Raw genomic sequence first — 22,109 nt, forward strand, 5'->3', positions numbered from 1 at the left:
AAGCCTTCCCAGAGAAAATGGGAAAAAGTTTGGAAGTGGAGGAAGACTGTCGTGTTTTACTTCTAGCCCGCATCTTCCACAATTCAAGGCCATGCCAGTTAATCCTACCTTTCCTACGCTTGGCAAACCAGGCATCAGCTTCAGTTAAGAGTTGTTTCAAAGACCCATTCCAAGAAGGCACTAGCTGAAGGAACATCCACTAGGTAAAATAAACAAACTCGAGTGAGTTAACCGAAGAGTTTTCAAACAAGCAATACATGCACTGTTAAAGATTCTAATACTCTATTAAATACTTTCAGTAAATACCACAAAGGCTAAAGTTCTCATCGTGTTACACATCGAATACTACTCAGGAGTTCAACTTCATAAAGCCCCTTTGACAAGTACCTTTTTGAGAGCAGTATACACATCCATTTCCACTTGCATTACAAATAGATTAGAAGAGCTGATCAGCTGTTTCATGAGGTTAATGCTGGGAAAACAAATTAATTGTAAGAATTCCATGAGACAGGATAGCCAAAACCAAGAAAGCAAGCTAAGTAACAAGCAACCATCAATAGCCTAGAATGTTATTTGTAAAGAGCTATATACTTAGGAAGAAACTGTACATCATCACTCAATGTTAACTGAAGCCTGTACCTGAGTTCTTTGAAGAGTTCAACACTCTGGTGAGTCATCAGATTATTCAAGAGCCATTCAAGGCACCTAGATTGAAAGCAAGGAATTAGTACCTTATTTTTTTTTCTTAGATATGTCAACATTCCTGTAACAGTTGCTCGGGCTCACAAAGCCTGATTACATACCACATGATTTTGAAATACCACTTCAACCTGAGACATGAACGCATAAAAACATGAAAAAGCATTATTTCAAAACCATTAAGTTTACCATAAGAGTTTCCAAGATTTTCTGTAACTCAAATTTGCATTTAGTTTCTCTCAGGGTACAGTGAAAGTTAAGCTTAAAGTACTATTAATGCCACAAAAAGCTCTGAGAACACACATTCACAGCATTAGCACAAACCTCAGCACTCTGCTCCCAAAAGTTAACTATCCCTCCTAATTAAGAAAAAGTTAAGCTTAAGTTCTGAATATTAAAGCAGCTTTGTGATAAAACAGTCAATGATCACAAGTATTATTTCGCTGTCATGCTGAAGACCAAACATACTGTCTTTACTAATGTACTTTAGTAATTAATTCATTCACAGCACAGGCCAATCTATCTACTATAGTCTACATCAATTTTAAGATAAATGATTATAGTAGAAACTTAAAAGCTGAACAGGACAAGTAGAGCCCAAGTCAGATAGCTTTTTAAAAAAAAAAAAAAACACCACCACAACTTGGGCATTATTATACTGTTTGTAAATTCATATGTAATTAACAATGTACAAAGCAGCTTGGAGAAAGCAATTCTTACTTTTTCTTCACAGAGTCTAACCCGTACGTCCCTGCTGAATTATAATAACCACACACAGTTTTTGCATTAATGGTTTCCTTCATTGTTTCACCACATTGCTGGATTAAGCCATCCTGCGGGGAAGAAAAAAAAAAACAAACATTTGAAGTTTTATAATTTCCCAACAGCAAGCGCCAAAGATTGTGCAGTTCATACAAATTTTCATGCCTGAACAATTAGCAAAGTCACATGTGCTACAATGACCTATGCTATGCCATCCAGCAAATTTAAACCAACAATCTTCAGAAAAACAGATTTTTCTTAAGAATATATCATATGAAAGAAAAGCTTAATGAATACCTTCAGGGTAGAATAAATGAGCTGTTAAAACATATTTTAATCTACTTCTAGATATGATTCTCAAAGCAGCACTTAATACTACAACTGAATCTTAGTCATAGCATTTTTAAATAAAACCACTGCATCATGTTTGGGGTTTTTCCCCCACTTAGTCTGAAAAGATGATTCACTTCTCTGGGCGAAACTGTACGCGTGTGTGACTATATCAGGAACTGTTATCTTTATCTGAAAAGAAGCCATAAAAATACTGCATATTTATTACTTACAAGCTGCAGCATGCAGGCTGCTGCTAAAAGTGCAACTACTCGACTGGGTTTTATTAACACGTCATCTCTATACAGCGAGCCAAAAGCCACCTGTAGAGCTGAAAAGAGTACAAGTGTCAAACAAGGACAGGACATTGGGCACGGATAACTAAAAGAATCCTTAAATATAACCAAACCACCTGAGCGCACATGTTCTCTACAACCTTATTTGCTCTGGATAAAAAGCGAGTATTTACCAGACCAAGCACACACATAAACACAAAACATGGCATTAACCATTAAAATACAGTCCCTTTCAAAATTTAAACAAAATATTCATCTTAAATCAGCCAACAAGTCACGTTACAGAGCAATGTGGAGAGCAGTAAAACTAGATAAAAAGAAGCTAAACCTCATGATCCTTCTCTGCAATCTACCACTAGCATTATGTTGAGGTATTACTATGATGTTACAAGTTTCTCTAATTCTGAAAAAACACTACTTCTTCCTTTTGTGGTGCTTGGAACCCCAGCAAAAAATTCTGTCGACTCACATCGGTCCCCTGCGAGCATTTCACTCAGTAGCTTTTCAAGAGCAGACAGATGATCTGATTCATGCTCTAACACTTCGGGCTCCACAAGAGTTGCATACATTGATCAGAAGAGCCCCATTGCCGAAACAAGAGGATAAGCAGTTGCTTTTCATCTGCGCTTCCCAATTCAGAGGTACAACAAAGAATTCAGCTCTACTGGTGACGCAAGTTAAGCTCAAAACGTAATGAGCACAGAACTCATTCTCTCAAGTTTCCTATTTATTAGTTTGAAAATTATTTAAAAAAAAAAATTTTGCTATTTTTTGTCAGGTTCAACTTAACCTGTACCTTCAGAGGTTACGTAAAATAAAAGGTTCCCACTTACCTTCTATATCAATATTTTGGTCAGGAATCTCCAACTCTATGACGTTCATGTTAGATTCTTTCCAAGATCCACTGAACATACTGGAAAAGTAGCCTGACTGTATGAGGGAAGATGAGAGAAAAAGATCTCAAGTAAGAGATTTCATTCAAATTAAAACTGTCAAAAGCAGCACATGGAACGAAAAATCATTAATATTTACCTTTATGCAGAACAAAATGTATTAAGGGAACTTTTCACAAGCTAAAACATTCTGACATACTTGAGAAAGGGCTAATTGTAGTTGCTTTATTTCTGAAAGTGAAAACGCGTATAGAAAATTCAGACTACATGTCTGTAATCAGAGTAAGTAAAGAGCTTTAAAGGGCCAGAAAAGCCACATAAGCTCTTTTCCTACAAACCACACCACCAATGGGGATATAATTAGTCCAAGAACTAAGTCCTTAATGCTACCAGCAGACAATAAATCCTGTAGGCATTAGGGAATGCCAGTTTGGGTATTGGAAGAAAAAAAAAAAAAAGAAAAAAAAGAAAAAAGCATGCAAGACACATAAACTAACGTACAAGGTTGTAGTCTCATATCAAGGACACATACACATACACCATTTATGTAAATATACCTTTTATAATAAAGTGTAAGGCATATAAAACTAGAATTTGATAGGTTTCCATCCAAATGAAGTGAAATACACTGCTCTACTAGGATTCATGATTTTCCTTCTCAGCAGCAGATGTGCCCATTATGAGATGCTATCACTCACTGAAGTTTACCTGAGAGATCAAAAAAATAAAGTCTATTGTACAGTACCATATTCCCTGACCTCTTAACTCAGCATTTCAACTCAGGGCAGCAAATAACAAAATCCAATTTTTATTTTGTTTGGTTATGTAAGTATTTCTATACCTTTGGCATATCCCCTAACTATGATGACATATAACACGCTGCTCTCAAAACCAGAAACTTGTTAATCTTACCAATCCTCATGACGCTACCTTAGCTTTGCCATGTAGATCAACTCCTCAATTTCATGAGAATTTACCATCTTAGGAAACAGCATCAGGAGAAAGAAATCCTCCACTTCTCAGATCTGCCATTCACAGGCAGAGCAGGACCTTACTGTCATTTATCAAACTAAATGTAGTAACTCAAGAGACTAGGGAAACAGAAACAGTCTGCTCAACAAGGCAGAGGAGTCATCCTAATTTCATTGAGAGAGTTATTTTTAACATCCAAAAATATTTTACCTATAGTAACGTCATTCCAGTGACAGATTCACATTGAAATAGAAACCTGACTTACAAGAATGATTAATTTAACCACAAAATTGCATCTCCCAAGAACATCACTTGTACAACAAGGCCTCTACAGAACAATTTTCCAATTTCTGTTAAAAAGCATCCACGGAAGCAATTTAATACTCAGTTTTAGTCATCAACCCACACTAAGTTTTAAGGACTAGTTTAATGAACTTGAGGCATAGCAACAACAGAATCACAATGACAATTAAAAACATAATCGCCAACAAAGAGTCTAAGGACAAACCTGCAATGTGCCCGCTCTGTTTATGCTGCGCAACATAAGCCTGACTGCCCAACCCACTTATATCCTCCCTTTATCATATAGAGTCTAAGCGAGTGGACAAGTAAAGCTGTGACTGCCAGGTGTCGTCCCTGGTCAAACACACCCACTGTTCTATCCAGAGACGGCTGCCACTGGTCAGTCTTTGGCTATACACAAGTGACTTTCCTGCCCGCACTTATGCTTATTAAAAGGTTCTAATGCACGTAAAATAAAAGTCTCTTTCCTACAAGAAAGCAATGAAATTTCCCTCGCTGTGGCCAATCCAAGTAATTGCTGTACCTGCGCTGGAATCATGGCATTAACACAACAACAACAAAAAATAATATCAAGAATTCACTTCTACCATCGCTTATCACACCAGAGAAACTGCATTCAGCCTGCTCAGCATCTCACAATGACATCAGCTTGTAACAGGTGAAATTGCTTTGTGTGTGACTGCAGCTAACAAAGAAGTGCACACGTTTTCAGGTATAGTACCTGATGTCACTTTCTCTTCTCGCCTCAAATAAATTGCTTCCAAGGTTAGACTCCCAATTTAAAGTTAACGGCACAACTGAACTGGACATTTCAAGACAAAGCCATGGTGTCTCCCCACTTCTGTCGCAGGAAAAGTAATAAAGAGAACAGACAGTAAAGATGACAGTACCCCGTCGTTCCCAAACCACAAAAAGTAACACAAAGTAGTTCACCTTAATACAAGCCCAAAATAAAACTCTTGTAGAAACAGCATCTTTTTTTGCAGGTATGCACTACGACTTATTCCTTTTCAGACCTTCTGCGCATACCTTCCGCATCCAGCGGCAAAAAAGCCTTCATCCAAGGATGAGGGCTGCGTAACAAATACAGAGACCCAGCTGCAGCAATTTCACTTGAGGCACCTAAACTTGAGTCCCAAAGAACAGTAAAAGCTATGGGTTACCACGTGCTTTACAAATCCGTTCTGGAAGAGCTTTCTTTGCTCCGCAATAATATTAACATTGCAAGAGATTCTCAGCCATTTATTTCGCAAACAAGAACATATTCTCAGGACATCAAAAGACAGTTTTCATGACCATTTTCACAAAGGATGTGCTAAGGTTAAGACAAGGAGATTAAAAAAATTAAATAGCAAGAGACAGAACTGAAGAAACTTTTCAAACACGAAGGTACGGCTACGCTTCCTAACGTTACTATCAAAAGCACAACATAAGTCATTTAACTGCCTTCATCCACAGAAAAAGTGACAAGTCTGAAGTATAAGAAAAGGGGGGAAAAAAGGGGAGGGGGGAAGGAAAAGGGAAAAAACCCCTCACATTTAATATTTACCAGACATTCTTTTATTAAAAATACAGTTTCTATTGCGAGTAAGAAAGAAGCCACTTACCTGACATAAATATATCTTATGCAAGTTCCACTCTTCTCCCAAAGCACAAATTTTGATATCACTGTTCTCCCCATTCAAAAACAGAGTCTGATAAATATACTTAGAAGTGCTTTTCAATTTTTTCCTATACAAAGGCAAGCAGAGACACACTCCTTCAAATTACCCTGTTACAGAAGCAGCACTAAGTATAAAGCACTCCACAGGGTTCATTTCCTCCCACTAACTGACTGACGGCCCCCCCGCCGCCGCCCCCACGCCTTCCCCAGTCACTTCCCTTCTCTTGTTTCGTAGCTGGGACCTTTCCAAAGCAAACAAAAACCGACGCCCTGCCCCAGGCCCACCACCCACCTCACACCAAAACCCTCCTCCCTCCTCCTCCCTCCACCTCCCGCCCCACCTCCTTCCTGCACGACAGGCCCCCAGGCTTGGTCCCCGAGGCCTCTCAGTGCCTTCTCCTTGCCTCACCGCCCCACAGCCGCCAGCCCCACAGCCCCTTCCCGCCACCCGTCCCCTCACCGTCCCCACCACCACGACTGAGGCCACAGCCCCCTCAGAGCCGCCGACTACCAGCCCCCCCTCAGCCGGGGTGCAGCCCAGACCTGCGGGGGGTGTTGAGGAGCCGCTCCTCCCGCTCGGCCTCGCCGTCACTGTCGCTGTCACCGGGCCCTTCGGCCCCGCCACGCTTCCTCTTGCCGCCCCGGCCGCCGCCGCTGCCGTCCCCCCCGGTGGCCCCATCGCCGCGCGGGAGGCCCATCCGCCTCCTCAACACCCGGCTGCTCAGCGAGCCCATCGCCGCTCCGCCGTCGCCGCCGCCGCCGCCTCCTCATGGGGCCGCCCGGAGCGGAGCGGACAGACGAGCGGCGGGTAGACGGCGACTCCTCACCAACTGCCGGCGGCGGCCATTGCCCCCGCGCCTCTGCGCCTGCGCGGCGGCCGCCATTAGACTGCGCGTGCGCGGCCGCCGTTACAGTGTGCGCGTGCGCCGCCAGCGGGCCGCGGGAGGGCTTCGGAGTGCGGCTGAGGGGCGACTGCAGGAAAAAGCGATAATTTCGCATAATGCACTGTCCCAGCGTCATCGTAGCTCTTTACTTGGCGGTGGGTGTCCGAGAGGAACCATCCGGCTTATCGAGCTGCGAGTAGGAGCAGCAACAGCGATGGAACTGGCGGGGTGCAGGCCTGCGCTCCCGCATTGGGGTCGGAGTGGGGATGTGCCTGAGGGGAGGAAGGCTCCGCAGAGGGGTCTGGACAGGCCGGATCGATGGGCCGAGGCCAATGGCGTGAGGTTCAACAAGGGCAAGTGCCGGGTCCAGCACTTGGGTCACACCAACCCCATGCAGCGTTACAGGCTCGGGGCAGAGCGGCTGGAGAGCTGCCTGGCAGAAAAGGACCTGGGGGTGTTGGTCGGCAGCCGGCTGAGTATGGGCCAGCAGGGTGCCCAGGCGGCCAAGAAGGGCACCAGCATCCTGGCCTGTGTCAGGAACTGTGTGGCCAGCAGGACTAGGGAAGTGACCGTTCCCCTGGACTGGGCACTGGTGAGGCCCCGCCTCGAGGGCTGTGTTCAGTTTTGGGCCCCTCACGCCAAAAAAGGCATTGAGGTGCTGGAGCGTGTCCAGAGAAGGGCAACGGAGCTGGTGAGGGCTCTGGAGCACGAGTGTGGTGAGGAGCGGCTGAGGGAGCTGGGGGTGTTCAGCCTGGAGAAGAGGAGGCTGAGGGGAGACCTTCTCGCTCTCCACAGCTCCCTGAACGGAGGGTGTAGCCAGGGGGGGTCAGTCTCTTCTCCCAAGGAACAGGCGATGGGACAAGAGGAAAGAGCCTTGAGTTGCACCAGGGGAGGTTGTGGATGGATATTAGGAAAAACTTTTACACTGAAAGGGTTATTAAGCATTGGAAGAGGCTGCCCAGGGCAGTGGTGGAGTCGCCATCCCTGGAGATATTTAAAAGCCGGGCAGACGTGGTGCTGAGGGACATGGTTTAGTGGTGGTTTTGGCAGTGTTAGGTTAATGGTTGGACTTGATCTTAAAGGTCCCTTCTAACCTAGATGGTTCTATGGTCTGCCTCCCATGTTGTCCCAAATTGAGGGTTCTTCACCCAGTATGCAAAAAACCAGTCAACACCCTGAGGCAAGATACTTTTGATTCTGTAGAAGCCGGTGCCAGGCATTTAACAACACCCAGCGCAGCACACATTTCTGACAGTCCAGTATTTATAGCAATAAGGCACAGCTGAGTAGTGAGCTACAGTTCCTTTATCATCCCTCATCATACACAGGCATTCAAGTGAATGTTTTAAACATTTTGGGAGATCCCCTTAAATAGCTCATTGTTTACAAGAGACTGTGTGTTTTGGTGTTATAATCTGGTAAGGCTTCTCTCGGACACACTTTTATCTCGACTTCATTCCAAAGATGATACGTCTTGTTATCAGATCAGAGACCAGGAGCTCAGTCCCTCAAGGGGCCTTTTTCACCTGCAGTAGGCTCTGGAGATGGTAGTCCTTCAACAATTCAATTTTTTTTAATCTGTGTTTTGGTTACATCTAGCCCAGGTGGATGTGCAAGGACACAATTAAGTTTAATTGTTTCTGCGTCTGGTCCAGATGCATAGGGCCCAATTAAGTTCTAATTTCAGGAGTTCAGCTGAAGTTCAGTCAAAGTTCTGTTATAATTTTATACTTATGTATAAAATTAAAAATTTTGATTTTTAATAATAAATGTATAAAATTATGTATAATTTCATACACTTATGTAACTTTTTGACCATATTCTTGTGGTCACGTGATACCTGCACATCAGTGTGCAGGCCTGCACCCCCAAAACCTGTCGTTTCCCCCCCCTCCACTGGCAGTTACCCCTCAGACACAGCGTGGGGTTTTGTAAACCACGTCCCAGAGCATCCCAGATTTACAGCATCCCCCTGTGCTGGGCCCGTTGGTTTTGCCTCTTTGTAAGGAGCAGGAGGCCAGGCCTACACCTTCTCCTCACTCCACTGGTGTACGGAGGTCCATGCAGAGGAGAAAAAGCACCTGTGGCGCACAGAAGTTATTGAAAAAAAACAAGGAGACAGTTGTTTCACCGTTACCTCTCCCAGAACACACAATCATAGCAGAAGGTGTGGAAAGGAATTGTTTATTCATTTTTAAAAAGTCAGCAACAACAAGGCATTTAAACACAAACCCAAGCCTGAGCGCATCTGTTAGCCTGCGGTACTGGGTAGGACAGTTTTTCTTTCACTGAGCAGGTGGCTTCGGTAGAACTGGGAAAAGCTCTGCCTCCTCTCCCACCAAAAGTAAGGAATGTATCTCCAATTACAGCACAGAGAGCAAGAAAGAAAATCATTTTATTTGAGGCTACAGAAGTATCTCCTATTCAAGCCAACAGCAGCCTAATTTAGAAGAAGGTGACATTGGGTGTAGGCCCTATCAGTACTTGTACCTTTACATTCTACCCTCAGTGTGATGCCTTCAAAACAGGATTATATACAGCTCAAAATAAATAAATTGCTGAACCAAACCAGAACCACATTTTTGTAGTGAAAACAATGCTCGGCTTAACAGGCAGGTGTGTAGGGTCTGAGGGAAAAGTCTCTTCTAGAGGTCGGTGTGGAAGTCCAAGCCAGACATAGGCACAAAACTGGGACCCTCTGACGGCAGCATCACACCGGGCTCCAGCCAGACAGCGCTGGTGAGATCCGTTGAGCTCCCCCAGTACAAGGCATCCCAGTGCAAGGCATCGGGTAGTGCTGAGGAGATGCAGTTTTGGGGACAGGTCATTCCTTAAAAGGCACAATTCTAATGACAACTTTGTCCAGAGGAAGGGCTTGTAGTACAACCCCAATGATTTATACTCCCACGAGTCAAAGACGACAGACCAAGACTACGGGGCTGACCAGTAACCAGGGCAGCAAGTGTTTTTGCGGATGTCACCCGTGACATCTTCCCTACCTACAGATCTATAGACAACATACACATAAAGTGCAGCAAGGCTGTTAATGCTCCGCACTAACAGAAGGCAAGTTAAGATCGACACGCTTGTATTTCAGAAGATAGGTTTCTTTGCGTTTTAATTATCTTGCAAAAACTGAATCAAGCCTGCGTTCTCACGTGTATTGATGAGGTTAATTTTTCCCTGGGCAGCCTCTCACATTCTGCATCCCGGTTCGCTTCAGTTGTTAAGTTTTGCTGGTGAATGTAATGGCAAAGGTTCAGCTTGTAAGGAAACAACTTAGCTTTTATATATTTGATTACACCATTCTGTTTAAGATGGGCTTTGCTAGCCCAATTAGTAAACAAATGGGTATTCCAAGCATAAAAGCCTATCAAAAAGGGTCAACCAGTATGGCCAATTATCTAACCAGAGCATTAACTAACCTAAGTCAATGCTCCTAGCAATTAATAAGCTATTTAGGAAAATTAATCAGAAATTAATCCTTGTGATCGAATTGCTTCCCATCACCCAAGCAGTACAGCAGAGCAGGCATCCTTTAATCCTCCCCGCCACACAGTCTGAGCAGAACTTTCCTGTAGTCTCCTGAGCAGTCTCCCTAGAAAGAAAAGAGGAATGCAGTTAGTTTGACAGCTCCACGCGAGGCTGGATTCTTGCCAGCATGTACAATTTGTTGTAGGGTTTGGATCCTGACGATTTAAGAACTAAGAACATTCAGGAACATTTTTGGTACATAAACGTAAAGTCTCCTTAATTCCAGCTCCTCTAAAATAGCCACTAGGTGTCAAGGGAGCACCTGCCTCCTTTAAACTGCTTTGCAAATCCAGCTCTTTTTTCCTAACACTGAAAAGCTTACCTTAATGAAGGAGTAGAGAGATTTCCCATACATGGTCAGGAATTCCCTTCTGATATCCAGCATGTCTATTTCAGAGCGGGACACCATCACTCGGATCAGCGTGTTGTCGTCTGTTCCCAGGCCCTAAAGAAATAAACCATCCGTGTACGACTAGAGAGCACAAACACAAAGGTTTAAACACTTGGCTTTCTGTGGGATCTGTTCCTAATCGGAACATTTTTGCGTTAGTGGAGTGATCCGCTAACAGCTCACTGCCAGGTAAGGATACTGCCCTGAGTTTCTTGAGGGAAAAGAGGTCCATATAAAAGCTCAGACTTTGATTTCTTTTCCAGTTTTCTCTTTGTCAAATGATTGCTGTCATGCTACTGACTTGAGTATGGAAAGGCATGGGGGAAAAAAACCAGCAGTCTTACACCAAAATCTCTTTACCTTCATGGATTTATACAATCTTTCAGCAAAATATGCAGGTTTATTTCGCACACACTTTACTGTAAGGGAGACAAGAACAAAAGAATTAAGGTCAATAAAAACTGATGGAGAAGGTCTTCCAGACCTTCACAGCGCTTTCTCAGTGAAGGTTTTTAATTCTGGAAAGATGCAATTCAGGGCCAACAAACAGCAAGTACAACGGAGACACCCATAGTCAGTGACCTGCTGTAAATCGATGTCTCCACGCCCAGCGCATGGCAATATTTTCTTTAAGGCTTTAATGCTTCCTGACAGCAAATGTCAGCTACCACAGCATCCCTTGGGAAAGCAAATGATATCATAAAGCACAGAGCTTTCTCACCCAATTGTATCTGCAGAGGGTAAATGACCGTGGCTTGTAAGGAAGAAGAAGAGTATCTGCCCCCTGAAGCTACGTAAACAGCCAGCCAGGGCAAGATACAGTATCTCCCGGTTATTTAATGACATTGTAGTCAAAGTTTAAAAGCAGGGAACTCACCCACAGCTAACAAAGCATCTTCGAGGTCTCCTGACATTTCAGATTTAATGCTGTCTGTTATGTCCTTATTAGCAATCCCTCTGTACGCATCAAAAACTAGGAGGAAGAGTCGGGGATAAAATGAGCAAGTGAGAAGCTTCAGGGCACGCAGTGTGTAAACCACCAAGGATCACTTTGCAAGATCAAACTCCTCATACGCTGCATGAACATTCTACCGTTATTGTGACATCGCAAGCTAAATCAGGCCGTCCCACAGAAATAATTCACTTTAATTATCAACTGTCTTGCTAATTGGCCTACCACTGCTGCTAGCATTTTCAAGAACTAGTTAATAATGGCAGTTTAAATGCTTAGTTCTGCCCCAATGGGAGTCACACTTCATTATCTCCAATTTACAGACTGAAGTGAGTTGTACTGATGTTTTTCTGAAGTCCCTTTTTGTCTCAGGAATAAAACAGTCCTAAAGAATTGAACAGGACGGGGCTCTAGGATACTTGCTGTCTCAGGAAGAGTTCACAATCAGTTAATGAACAAGTGCAAAGCTCCTCTGAAAGAATCGCCCTCAAACAAAGAAAAAAATTCAGGACACCGCGGAGGGTCCTACCTCTTAGTAGGTGGTATCTGTTCCGTGTACAGAGGATGGCCATAAATTGTACCTCGTCTGTTCCCCATTTCTTCTCCCCAGCTTCATATAGGCACTTGAAGACATTATGAATAGACAAAGTAAGGCTAACTGAGAAGACCAGGCACAAACAACATGAGATTTTTACATACTTGGTGCTTGAGGACTTCTGGCCTGTGGCTTGTTTAGATGACGGATATTTTCCAATAAATACTAACCAAGCACAGCAACTCTCAACCGAGATGTCATCTCCCCTGCCAAACACCTAGCCTGTCTAGAGACCTCTCACCACAGAGTTGCCGAGGAGGCCAGAACCATTATCACCATTTCACTGGCTGAGTCAGAACAGTGAAGCGGCTTCTCTAAGGGTCAAAACAGAGAACTGAGCCCTGGTCTCCACCCAGGGTGCTGCTGTCTAGCATAGCCTCAGGCTTACTGTTCTGCCTTAAAAAAAAATGAGGTATGGAAAAAGGAGGGATTCACCACACATCACATGTACAAGAACAGCCAATTCTTGCAAGGAAGGAAATTGCTATGCACCTGAGCATCTTGTTGAGCAAGGGCATCATCCACGTACGTTCCCTCATCTCTGTTCCCCTGTGGAGATACAAGGGTGAAAAACTCATTTCACCAGAGCAACTAATGGAAGCAAGTCCCGCAAATTCCCCATTCAAAACAAGTTACTGGAGATGCATAATAGGATCCTTAACATTGAATAGTGGCTTACAAATACAGAAAAATGTGGCTCAGACGTTATTTGTACTTCCTTTTGAAGTGAGCAGCAATCCACTTTAACTGGGCCATTTTAAAAAGAGCACGTAGCATTAATGCGCACCCAGAGCCAGCCTCCTCTCCCTGCAGAAGTTGGGTGTGAAATGCAGGTGAGGTGAAATGCAAGATAAGTGAAACCAAAACCAGCCCGAAACACCTCATCACTGAAGTGAGAGGCGTGTCCATCTGCAACAGAGAGATTCACCCCCATTTCCCTTAGCCTTACGGTCGCCAGGGACACGAGGACTCTTCGAAACAGGGAAGATGTGTCAGAGACAATGTCCTCCTCAAGGGTACAGCCGTATTCTAGCAAGAGGACGCACACATATGACATCTGTTAGTAACAGATCCATCACCTGGACGCTGTTTGTCCACAACATCCGTCAGCTGTAAACTCAGTAAGTATCTAACTGAGCTCAGGGCTCTGAACACCATCATAGCAGTCCAGCCATCATATTTTGTGCCACAGGCTAAAGTTAAGAAGCGCAGATAGTATGAAGCTGGCAATAGATCCCCACATGGACAGACATCCAACTGATAGACACAGCCGCCCACCCAGTTTCATTCACACTGATTCAGTTTCTGGGTGAAATTCTAATGTTGAGGCTGTTGGCAATCCTGCTGGTGACGCTCTAACAGATTCTCTCTGGACAAATGGCAATAGTTGTATTAGCTGATTTGTCACATTTAAAGGCTAATAAGGCCCTCTCCTTCCTCCTCATGTGTCCCTGCATACACGTAAGTGACTTTTCCGTTAGCCTGGTAATGGTTTGCAGTTAGCGCTACATACGACATTTGTAGTTCTCGTTAATGCGCCGAATCTCTTCGTTTGTGCGAGAAGCCAGGATTTCAATCAGACAACCTTCATCTGTTCCTGCACCCTAGGGAATTGCAAAGATAAGATCTAAGATTATAATGACAACTGTTTTGATGTGCATCTAGGATTTTTTTTTTTAATTATAAGTAAGTTAATAATAAGAAATTAATAACACGTGTATAACTATGCCACATCATACTAAATTGACCAGAACTTAAGCAACATAAAAGGAAGATTTCTGAACCTTCATAGCCCTTCTCAGTTCATGCACGTCGTACATGGTGGTAGGAGTCATCATACCAATGATCACCCTTTCAAAATTCCCACTCAGCTCAGACTTCAAGTCATCAATCAAATCCTAGAAGACAGAAAGAGGATAAAGGAGTTAGGAGAAGATGCAGCCTTTGAGAACAGAAAGAACTCAATCACCACTTTTCTTCGTGCTCCAACCCTCCTTGGATGAACAGTTGCTCCGAAGTGAACAAGACCGAAATAAACTTGGCCAGGGAAAGTTTGTGCTAACCTTACTGTCGTGGAGACTAGAATGTTATTCAGATTTCACCCAAGTGATATAACCCAAATATTGTCTGCATCTCCCAGCTGATGCCACAGTTACTAATCTCTGAAGACCACCTACCCTGCCAATACTGCTTTTGTAGGTGATCAGAACTTGCTGACGTTGGGAAACATTTAGTTTGGTCAAGATCTCGATGATGGCATCTTCATCTGTGCCTGGAAGAAACCAATGGAAACCAGTCAGGCTGCTTGCACGAGAACCAGAAGCATGCTCTGGTCTTGTCCAGGGTGTGCCATTAGCCATCTTCTATTCCTTACACAACCCGGTTCTCAACATCTTACATCAACGTTTCTTAAACGATCTGGTTCTTAACAGCGCTGGGGACTATCTCAATGTACAGAAGTGCCTCGACCCAGCCAGTGGCACGGCAGCACCACCCCGCAGGAGAGACAAGAGCCTGACTAAGCATGTTTTTGTGGCCAAGACTTGGATTTCAAGTTGGGTTCACGTCTCAGCCTGATCAAGTCACTCGATTTCTTTCAGTGCCCTCACAGGGCAGTGGGGCAATGCAAATGGCAAGACTTCCCCTCTAACAAACCACCACAAAAAAAACATTCCCAATACTCACAGGGGAGAAAAAAAAAAAGTGGAGGGAAACAAACTTACCAAATCCCTTCATAGCCTTCCTTAGCGCCTGTGCTTCTTGCTCAGCACTGAAACTCGGGACCCCCTTGATTGTTGCCTAAACCCACAGACGAGGAGTTAGGAAAGGCAGATTCAGAGTGATATATGCATACAGGAGGGTTGAATTAAAAAAAAAAAAAAAAATTCAAAAGATGCAAACACAGCGACAGCAAGTAAAATCACCAAACATGAGTGATTTTATATCAGGCTTCCATCTTACCCTAAAGAAAAACAGTTTGTTCTAGCGGGACTTCCTAGCCACGTAAGAAATAAGCCCCAGGGACACAACTAAAAGAAGAAAACATCTTCATATATGGAGTATCTGGTTTCCAATTAAATAATGGTGGGCATCCTGACGTCTCTGTTCAGTCCAGCTGGGGCGTCTTCCCTGCAGTTTTCCATGTAAACCATAGAAGAAGCTGTTCCCAAAGCCCTGTTCCTGACTTCTCTAAGAGCAGCCAAGGACCACCATTTGGTAAAATAATGCATCAGAAAGGACAGTGGTTTTGCTCAAAACAGTGATTCACAAGCAGGTTTCTCCTGCGTCCTGCCCAGTGCCACTTCTGTGGGACTACACTGTCTCTTTGTTCCCATGTTCCCGTGAAAATCATCGGCAAACCAACCGCTTAACATTCTTGTAGGTTAGGCTTTCTGGAACAGGCACGGGGATAACTACCATGCAGATGGCTACCCTGCAGCTTGAATCTAGAAAGAATAATATGCCCAGGAAGTTTATCTGGAGAAATTTGTGCTCTTTGACCTAATATCTGATTGGATTTTCCATTAACTCACAAAATGGAAAAGCCTGTGTGTGGGGGTGGTTCTTCTCTAGTATGAGGAAGCAGAGAGAATTGATAAAATCACCCCCCATAAAGGGACAAAAAGGACAGTGTTCTTTCTGCTGTGTCCTTATCTGAGCTACGCTCCCCACCTTTATCTGATAGAGCAAACACCTGGCGCAGCACGGTACGGGAAACACAGACACTCACCATCCCTCTGGTATTTGGTCAATCTGCTGCTGTCCGAGTCCTCAGGCGGTTAGACAACTGTCGTAAAAACCAGAGGGAGTGTTAGGTTTTCTAGCAAATAATTAATCGATTATACCCACCCTTGCCGGTTAATAGGGCTGGTTAAGTAACAATCTAATTTTCCCAGTCCTGCTTTGTGCAGAACAAACAAAGGCTGGCTTGCAACAGCGCAGGGCCAGGGCGCTCGCCCTGCCGGAAAGAGGGATGTGGTGCACAAGCAGATGACGAACACTAGTAATTTAAGAAATTTCTTTTCCATTGCTAGCGTGACGGCCCCGCTGAGGCTACAAGGAGAAGCAGACTGTGTCGCCCTGGGGGCAAAGAAAATAAACTTCATCCCCATGCTTTTCAAAGCACGTGGCTTTGAGCTTGCCAGGGGAGAGCCTGAGGGTGAATCAGGGTGAGGGTGCCCACACAGCCCTGGCAGATACACCCCGGGAGGCAGAGACAGCATCAAGGTGGAGATGAGCTTCCAAAGGATAACCTCACTGGAGGACTGGAACAGGGGAATTATTTTCCCTCTTGCTTAAAATCTGCTGTATTCAACGTCTCCTCCGTCTGGTGCAATGGGTAATGCCTTGTAGGGCCGCAGTTTTAACTGACAACGCCAGCAAAAAAAAGTTACATATATAGCTTATTTGCCATCTACCCAGGGTTTACTTTTCTGCTCATAATTTTGTTTTCACCCATAGGGCCTATAGACGAACACACCCAAAGTATTGTCCCATATCACAGAATCATAGAATTGCCTGGGTTGGAAGGGACCCTTCAGATCATCTAGTCCAGCCATCAACTTAATTCTGACAAACCATCACTAAACCATATCTCTAAGCACTCCGTCTACCCGGCTTTTAAATATCTCCAGGGATGGCGACTCCACCACTGCCCTGGGCAGCCTCTTCCAATGCTTAATAACCCTTTCAGTGTAAAAGTTTTTCCTAATATCCATCCTCAACCTCCCCTGGTGCAACTCAAGGCTCTTTCCTCTTGTCCCATCGCCTGTTCCTTGGGAGAAGAGACTGACCCCCCCCGGCTACACCTTCCTTTCAGGGAGCTGTGGAGAGCGAGAAGGTCTCCCCTTAGCCTCCTCTTCTCCAGGCTGAACACCCCCAGCTCCCTCAGCCGCTCCTCACCACACTCGTGCTCCAGACCCCTCACCAGCTCCATTGCCCTTCTCTGGACACGCTCCAGCACCTCAAGGTCTTTCTTGGAGTGAGGGGCCCAAAACTGAACACAGCCCTCGAGGTGGGGCCTCACCAGTGCCCAGTCCAGGGGGATGGTCACTTCCCTAGTCCTGCTGGCCACACAGTTCCTGGTACAGGCCAGGATGCTGGTGCCCTTCTTGGCCGCCTGGGCACCCTGCTGGCTCATACTCAGCGGGCTGCCGACCAACACCCCCAGGTCCTTTTCTGCCAGGCAGCTCTCCAGCCGCTCTGCCCCGAGCCTGTAACGCTGCATGGGGTTGGTGTGACCCAAGTGCTGGACCCGGCACTTGCCCTTGTTGAACCTCACGCCATTGGCCTCAGTCCATCGATCCGGCCTGTCCAGACCCCTCTGCAGAACCTTCCAACCCTCAAGCAGGTTGACACTCCCACCTAACTTCGTGTCATCTGCAGACTTACTGAGGGTGCCCTCAATCCCCTTGTCCAGGTAATTGATAAAGGTATTAAAGAGAATTGACCCCAATACTGAGCCCTGGGGAGCACCACTCACGACTGGACGCCAGCTGGGTTTAACTCTGCTCTCTGGTCCTGGCCCTCCGTCCAGTTTTTAACCAGCAAAGAGTACTCCCACAGAAGCATTGGGCAGCCAGTTTCTCCAGGAGGACGTCAAGTTCTAGCACAAGGTTCACTTCCCTGCAACTCAAGTTCAACCCAGCATGGGCTGAGGTTCTCCCATTAAAGCGCTTAAGCAGAAGCAGTGATGCCAGCGGCTGACAACATCGCTCTCTAATCCTGCGCACGGTGCTTAACAGCTGCTATCAATGAGCCCAGCCAGTTGTGCAAGAACAGGAGTGTCTTTGCTCATTCTTCACATGACTCTTACAAATCTGGAATACCATCGGAGGGTGCTGTTCAGGCAAATTAACTCTTAGTCTGACATTTGCCATGGATGTTACGCACAGGCACTCCTTAGTGCTCTCCAGGTCAGCTGCATGTTATTACACGCTGTGCACTCAGGCAACATACGGAAAATTATTAGTATTGGGTTCACTTTCTTTCATGTGATTATAGATTTCAGTGGTCAAAATATGGCCTAGACCTCAGAAAAGTCATCTTTGCTCTTCTCTAATCTTTTACAGAAATATAAAGCCAACTTTTTAATTTGGTTTAACCAGACACTAAATAATGACTTCAAACTTCACAGGTGTTTTACTGATGCAGTTCTACCATTCTGTTGGTTTGTACACAGACACAGGAGTATTAGAGGGCAAAAGAAAAGTCAATAAACAAGGAAAAAGAGGGTAGGAGGCAGAAATATTCTGTGTGTAAATGAGCTGGCAGAAAGAAACCAAAACATGAGGAAAGAATGCATGTACTGGATTCAGGGCAAATGGCCTGGAATATCAAATTACAACAGAAATGTCACATTAAATATTGACCGTGAGATTCCAATCTCTTCATCCATCTTAGCCATCACCGGGATTATAAAGAGTAGAGCACCGCAAAAGGCGGCGGTGCCAACCCAAATGTGCAAACTGCAAACGCTGTTTTGTTCCCGGTACACGTTTGTGTGTGGTGCCACAAGAAATGAGCCGCTGAAGTGACAGGTGGAAGCATTCGGCTGCCCAGCCAGGTTCTCCAGCAATGGTTCCTGCCCCTGTAATCCTCTTGCTCCATTTCACAGGTGAAGGTGCCTCCAGGAACTGCCCTGGCTGGGGCATTAGGTGAATAAAACTCTCCTAGCCACCTCCTTTGCTAGTACAGAAAGGGATTGCGCAGTCCCATCTGCCAGCACTCTGTAGCTTAACGCAATTCCTGGCCTGCAGCTCACACGGGGAAAAACAGCTTCAGGATAGGAGCAACACTCAACTTTGTGTTTTGAAGAATTAAAATATGCATGCAAAGAATCAGGTAGCAAGTGCTAAGGTGCCCTGGGCTAATCCCTGTCCTGATGTTATTTACTCTTCATCCCAGAATAAAGGCCTGAGCCAGCTGATACAGTAAACCTGCTTAGAACAAGCTCAAAACACCGTGTCCAGATGACCAAGTGAAGGTGTGCGAGGCATCCCTCCCATTATTCAAATTGTGCCATGGCTAACCTTTTCCTGGCAGGCTTTATCAGCTAATGAGGCAGTTATAAACCCATATCAATGTCCGCTAAAAGCTGACTCCAGACTAAACTTCATTTACCAGAAAACAGCTGGAACTATCGGGTGCGCCGGCCAATTCAAGTCTAGTTTTGCTCTGAATCAAGTTTTCCTGACCGTTCACAGCCCGCACACAGCTCCCAGCAGCTCAGCAGGATATAAACACTGGGTCTTTTTTCCTCAAGTTTGAACTCACAGACGCGCTGCCGGTCCTACACCTGGGATCGGGAGTGGGAAACCAGTGATTTGCGACTCTCCCCCTTGCGCGGCAAATGCTGGACTTGTTTGACTAGTTCTTTCATTCGGTGCGCGTTTACTCAAACACAACCCCACACCCCGCCCCAGATCAGCTTTTTCCATGGCTCTGCCACCGCTGGCTGTTTCCAGTGTGCTGGATCCAGCCTGTTCCCTCCGCAGCTGGCTGCGCTTCAGGGAGGCAGAGTGCCCCAGGGTAGGTCTGGGGCTCATGGCAGGGTGACCGACCCTGATCTCAGCCCCATTTGCAGCTCAGGACAGGAGTTCCCTTCTGCCGGTGAGCCCCAAACCAGATGAAATATCCCAGCACCTCCCACATGATGACCTTTGCCTGCCCGCTGCCCTCAAAAGGAATAAAAATATAATACCGAGACAGAAGAGCCTTACACTCCTCACTTCAGCCTGTGCCCCCACCCAAAGCCACTTCACAAGCCCCCTGCCATGCCCTCCGCACTCCGGCATCCAGCCCGCAGGACGTGCCAGCTTGGCCACGGTGCACAGAAGAAATAGGAAGCAAAACCTGCACTCCCCTTGCCTGGGAAGAGCCAGCCATTTTCTTCCTCCTTCCCACAACCTGCCTCCCTGTCCCTCCTCGCCCCAGGCCTGCGCCCTCCGGGGCTGCCCCAATGCCTTGGCTTTGTGGTCCCACCAGGGCACCCACCCAGCCAAGGGCCGTCCCACTCCCACGCAGCCACGCTACCAGCGGCTGCAGTCGGGCAAGCAGGGGTGGTGCCTGGCACGTCCCCAGGCACCTCCAGCCGCGCAACCCCTTCCCCACGCCAAAGAGGACCCCCTGGCTAGTTTGGCACTCACCTGCTGTCCCAAGCGGGTGCCTTGGCAGGGATGGGGAGAGCTTTGCTTGCCTTGCCCCGGATGGCAAAGTCCCCGCCCTGGAGCGGGGTGGGACCCACTGGCGCAAAGCAGCTTTTCTCCAGCGCCTGATGGGAAGGCGATCCAGCCCTGCTCCCCTCCTCTGCCCTTCCGCAAACAGCTCCTTGTAATCCAGAGCAGGGAGAGATTCCCCAGGGAGCCTCACGTACATTTAAGGAAACGCACATTTGGGGTTACACGGAGATCCTGGCGAGTAAAGGTGGCCCGGCAGGCTGGGGTGGCTTCCAAGCTCCCCAGCATTGCCCGTAAAAAATCTCAGGGAACAGAGAGTCTCTCTAACCGCAGCCCAAGCTGCGCAGTCAGCGTCTGGTGTCTCACTTGATGCTGTCATGCAAAAGGGCATACCCAAGGGGGGAGCGAGGGGAACGACGGTGTGGGGCACACGGGCTGCAACAGCCTTGAGCAAGAGGTCCTCTTCCTCCCCCCACGCTGTCTGTGGGGAATCCTTACCTGTACCATGGCTCCTTCGCCCCCTGCAGCACCTCTCCGGCTCTTTAGCATCATTCCCCCTTCCCTAAGAACCTTGCATCACAAACAGCCGTGATTCCTGTTGGAATGATTATTTTCGTAACTATGATTATTTTTGCCCCAATAAATGGCACCGCCCTCAAGTCAAAACACTTCTGGGCAAAGGGACTTCAGTTCAACTGCCGGGGTCAGCCTTGGGTAAGATCTGAGGCTGACAGAGGAAAATCAACCTCGCAATGATACATGTCTTGTCTTCCCTGTGTTTATCCTCAGGGACTTTGGTCTCTTTTGATGACAAAAGTACAGTTATTATAACGGGTAAATCAGCCCTCTCAGGTTCTCTTTTTCCAGCTCATACGACAATTCTGTCTCAGCCCCGTGCCTCTTCGCGCATGCTCTTTTGCTGGAAGAGAGCTAAATTTAGCAGCTGGGATGAATGCAGCCCGGGCTCCAGCGAGCATGTCCGCGCCGCTGGCTTATTATAGCTCCCACTGCAGCTCAGCCTCCCAAAAACAACCCCCGAGAGGCCAGCCCCGTGTACCCACTCCCTGCTGATGGGGGGCACATTGAACAGAGGGGAACAGAAAAAAACCCAGGGTTCAAGCCACAAGCACTCTCCTTTTCCATTGCACAGTCTCTTTCCTTGTAAAATCTGGCACTTTACCCCGACTGGGATTCTGCGTGGACTAGTTTATATTATCAACAGTCACTAAGGAGAAACTCTTCTCTTTCCTACATCTGCTAAAGTTTCCATTCTCATCCCTCCCTCTCGCGTCAGCTGCCTCCTGCTCTGGGCCCGTTCCCACCCATTTTAATCCACCGGCAGGAGAACGGCTGTTTTTCTCCATCTTACGTTGCCTCCGATTTTTTTGGCCTGTGTATTTTAAAAAAACTTCCGTCTTCAGTTTGCTTTCCAGCCTCTTCAAGCCTGAGGTCTGGATGGCTCTGACACCGAAGCTAATGGTATATGCAGTGGTAATTATTCTAGACTGTAAGTTATTCGTCTTCTTTGGAAGTTATTTATCCGTTAAGTATTGCACCAATTCTGTCATTCACAATTTGCAAAATTTAACCTTTTCTTTCCCCCTGGGAGAGGAGGAATACTTGAAGATGCAAAGTGTTTGTGGGGATGTTTTTGGCCA

At 46.1% G+C, this 22,109-nt stretch overlaps 2 protein-coding genes across 3 annotated transcripts in view; both read right to left on the minus strand.

Moving 5' to 3' along the window:
• Nucleotides 1-6,776, minus strand: part of GMCL1 (germ cell-less 1, spermatogenesis associated) — a 17,604-nt gene extending 10,828 nt beyond the window's left edge. Inside the window, exons 1-8 of the mRNA XM_074563403.1 lie at nucleotides 6,462-6,776; nucleotides 5,863-5,986; nucleotides 2,921-3,017; nucleotides 2,025-2,122; nucleotides 1,420-1,532; nucleotides 640-705; nucleotides 388-472; nucleotides 5-199 (exon numbers count right to left, since the gene is read on the minus strand). Of these exons, the coding sequence (XP_074419504.1) occupies nucleotides 5-199; nucleotides 388-472; nucleotides 640-705; nucleotides 1,420-1,532; nucleotides 2,025-2,122; nucleotides 2,921-3,017; nucleotides 5,863-5,986; nucleotides 6,462-6,652 (969 nt within the window). The 5' untranslated portion in view covers nucleotides 6,653-6,776. The remainder of the gene's footprint in view (nucleotides 1-4; nucleotides 200-387; nucleotides 473-639; nucleotides 706-1,419; nucleotides 1,533-2,024; nucleotides 2,123-2,920; nucleotides 3,018-5,862; nucleotides 5,987-6,461) is intronic.
• Nucleotides 6,777-8,970: 2,194 nt separating this feature from the next.
• Nucleotides 8,971-21,361, minus strand: ANXA4 (annexin A4). Of its 2 annotated transcripts, none has more exons than XM_074563596.1 (13): nucleotides 20,950-21,361; nucleotides 16,005-16,061; nucleotides 14,998-15,073; nucleotides 14,452-14,546; nucleotides 14,059-14,172; nucleotides 13,788-13,878; nucleotides 13,224-13,303; nucleotides 12,767-12,823; nucleotides 12,209-12,302; nucleotides 11,605-11,700; nucleotides 11,088-11,146; nucleotides 10,659-10,781; nucleotides 8,971-10,400 (listed from the first exon to the last, which is right to left on the minus strand). In XM_074563596.1, exons 2-13 carry the CDS (start codon nucleotides 16,005-16,007, stop codon nucleotides 10,341-10,343), a joined length of 948 nt encoding a protein of 315 aa, XP_074419697.1. In that variant the 5' UTR covers nucleotides 16,008-16,061; nucleotides 20,950-21,361; the 3' UTR covers nucleotides 8,971-10,340. The 2 variants fall into 2 exon arrangements, with proteins under 2 accessions (XP_074419697.1, XP_074419696.1); XM_074563595.1 differs by having other exon boundaries at nucleotides 20,422-21,011.
• Between the last annotated feature and the right edge of the window lie 748 nt (nucleotides 21,362-22,109).

Source organism: Larus michahellis, chromosome 20 (assembly GCF_964199755.1).
Source record: "Larus michahellis chromosome 20, bLarMic1.1, whole genome shotgun sequence".
NCBI classification, from domain to species: domain Eukaryota; kingdom Metazoa; phylum Chordata; class Aves; order Charadriiformes; family Laridae; genus Larus; species Larus michahellis.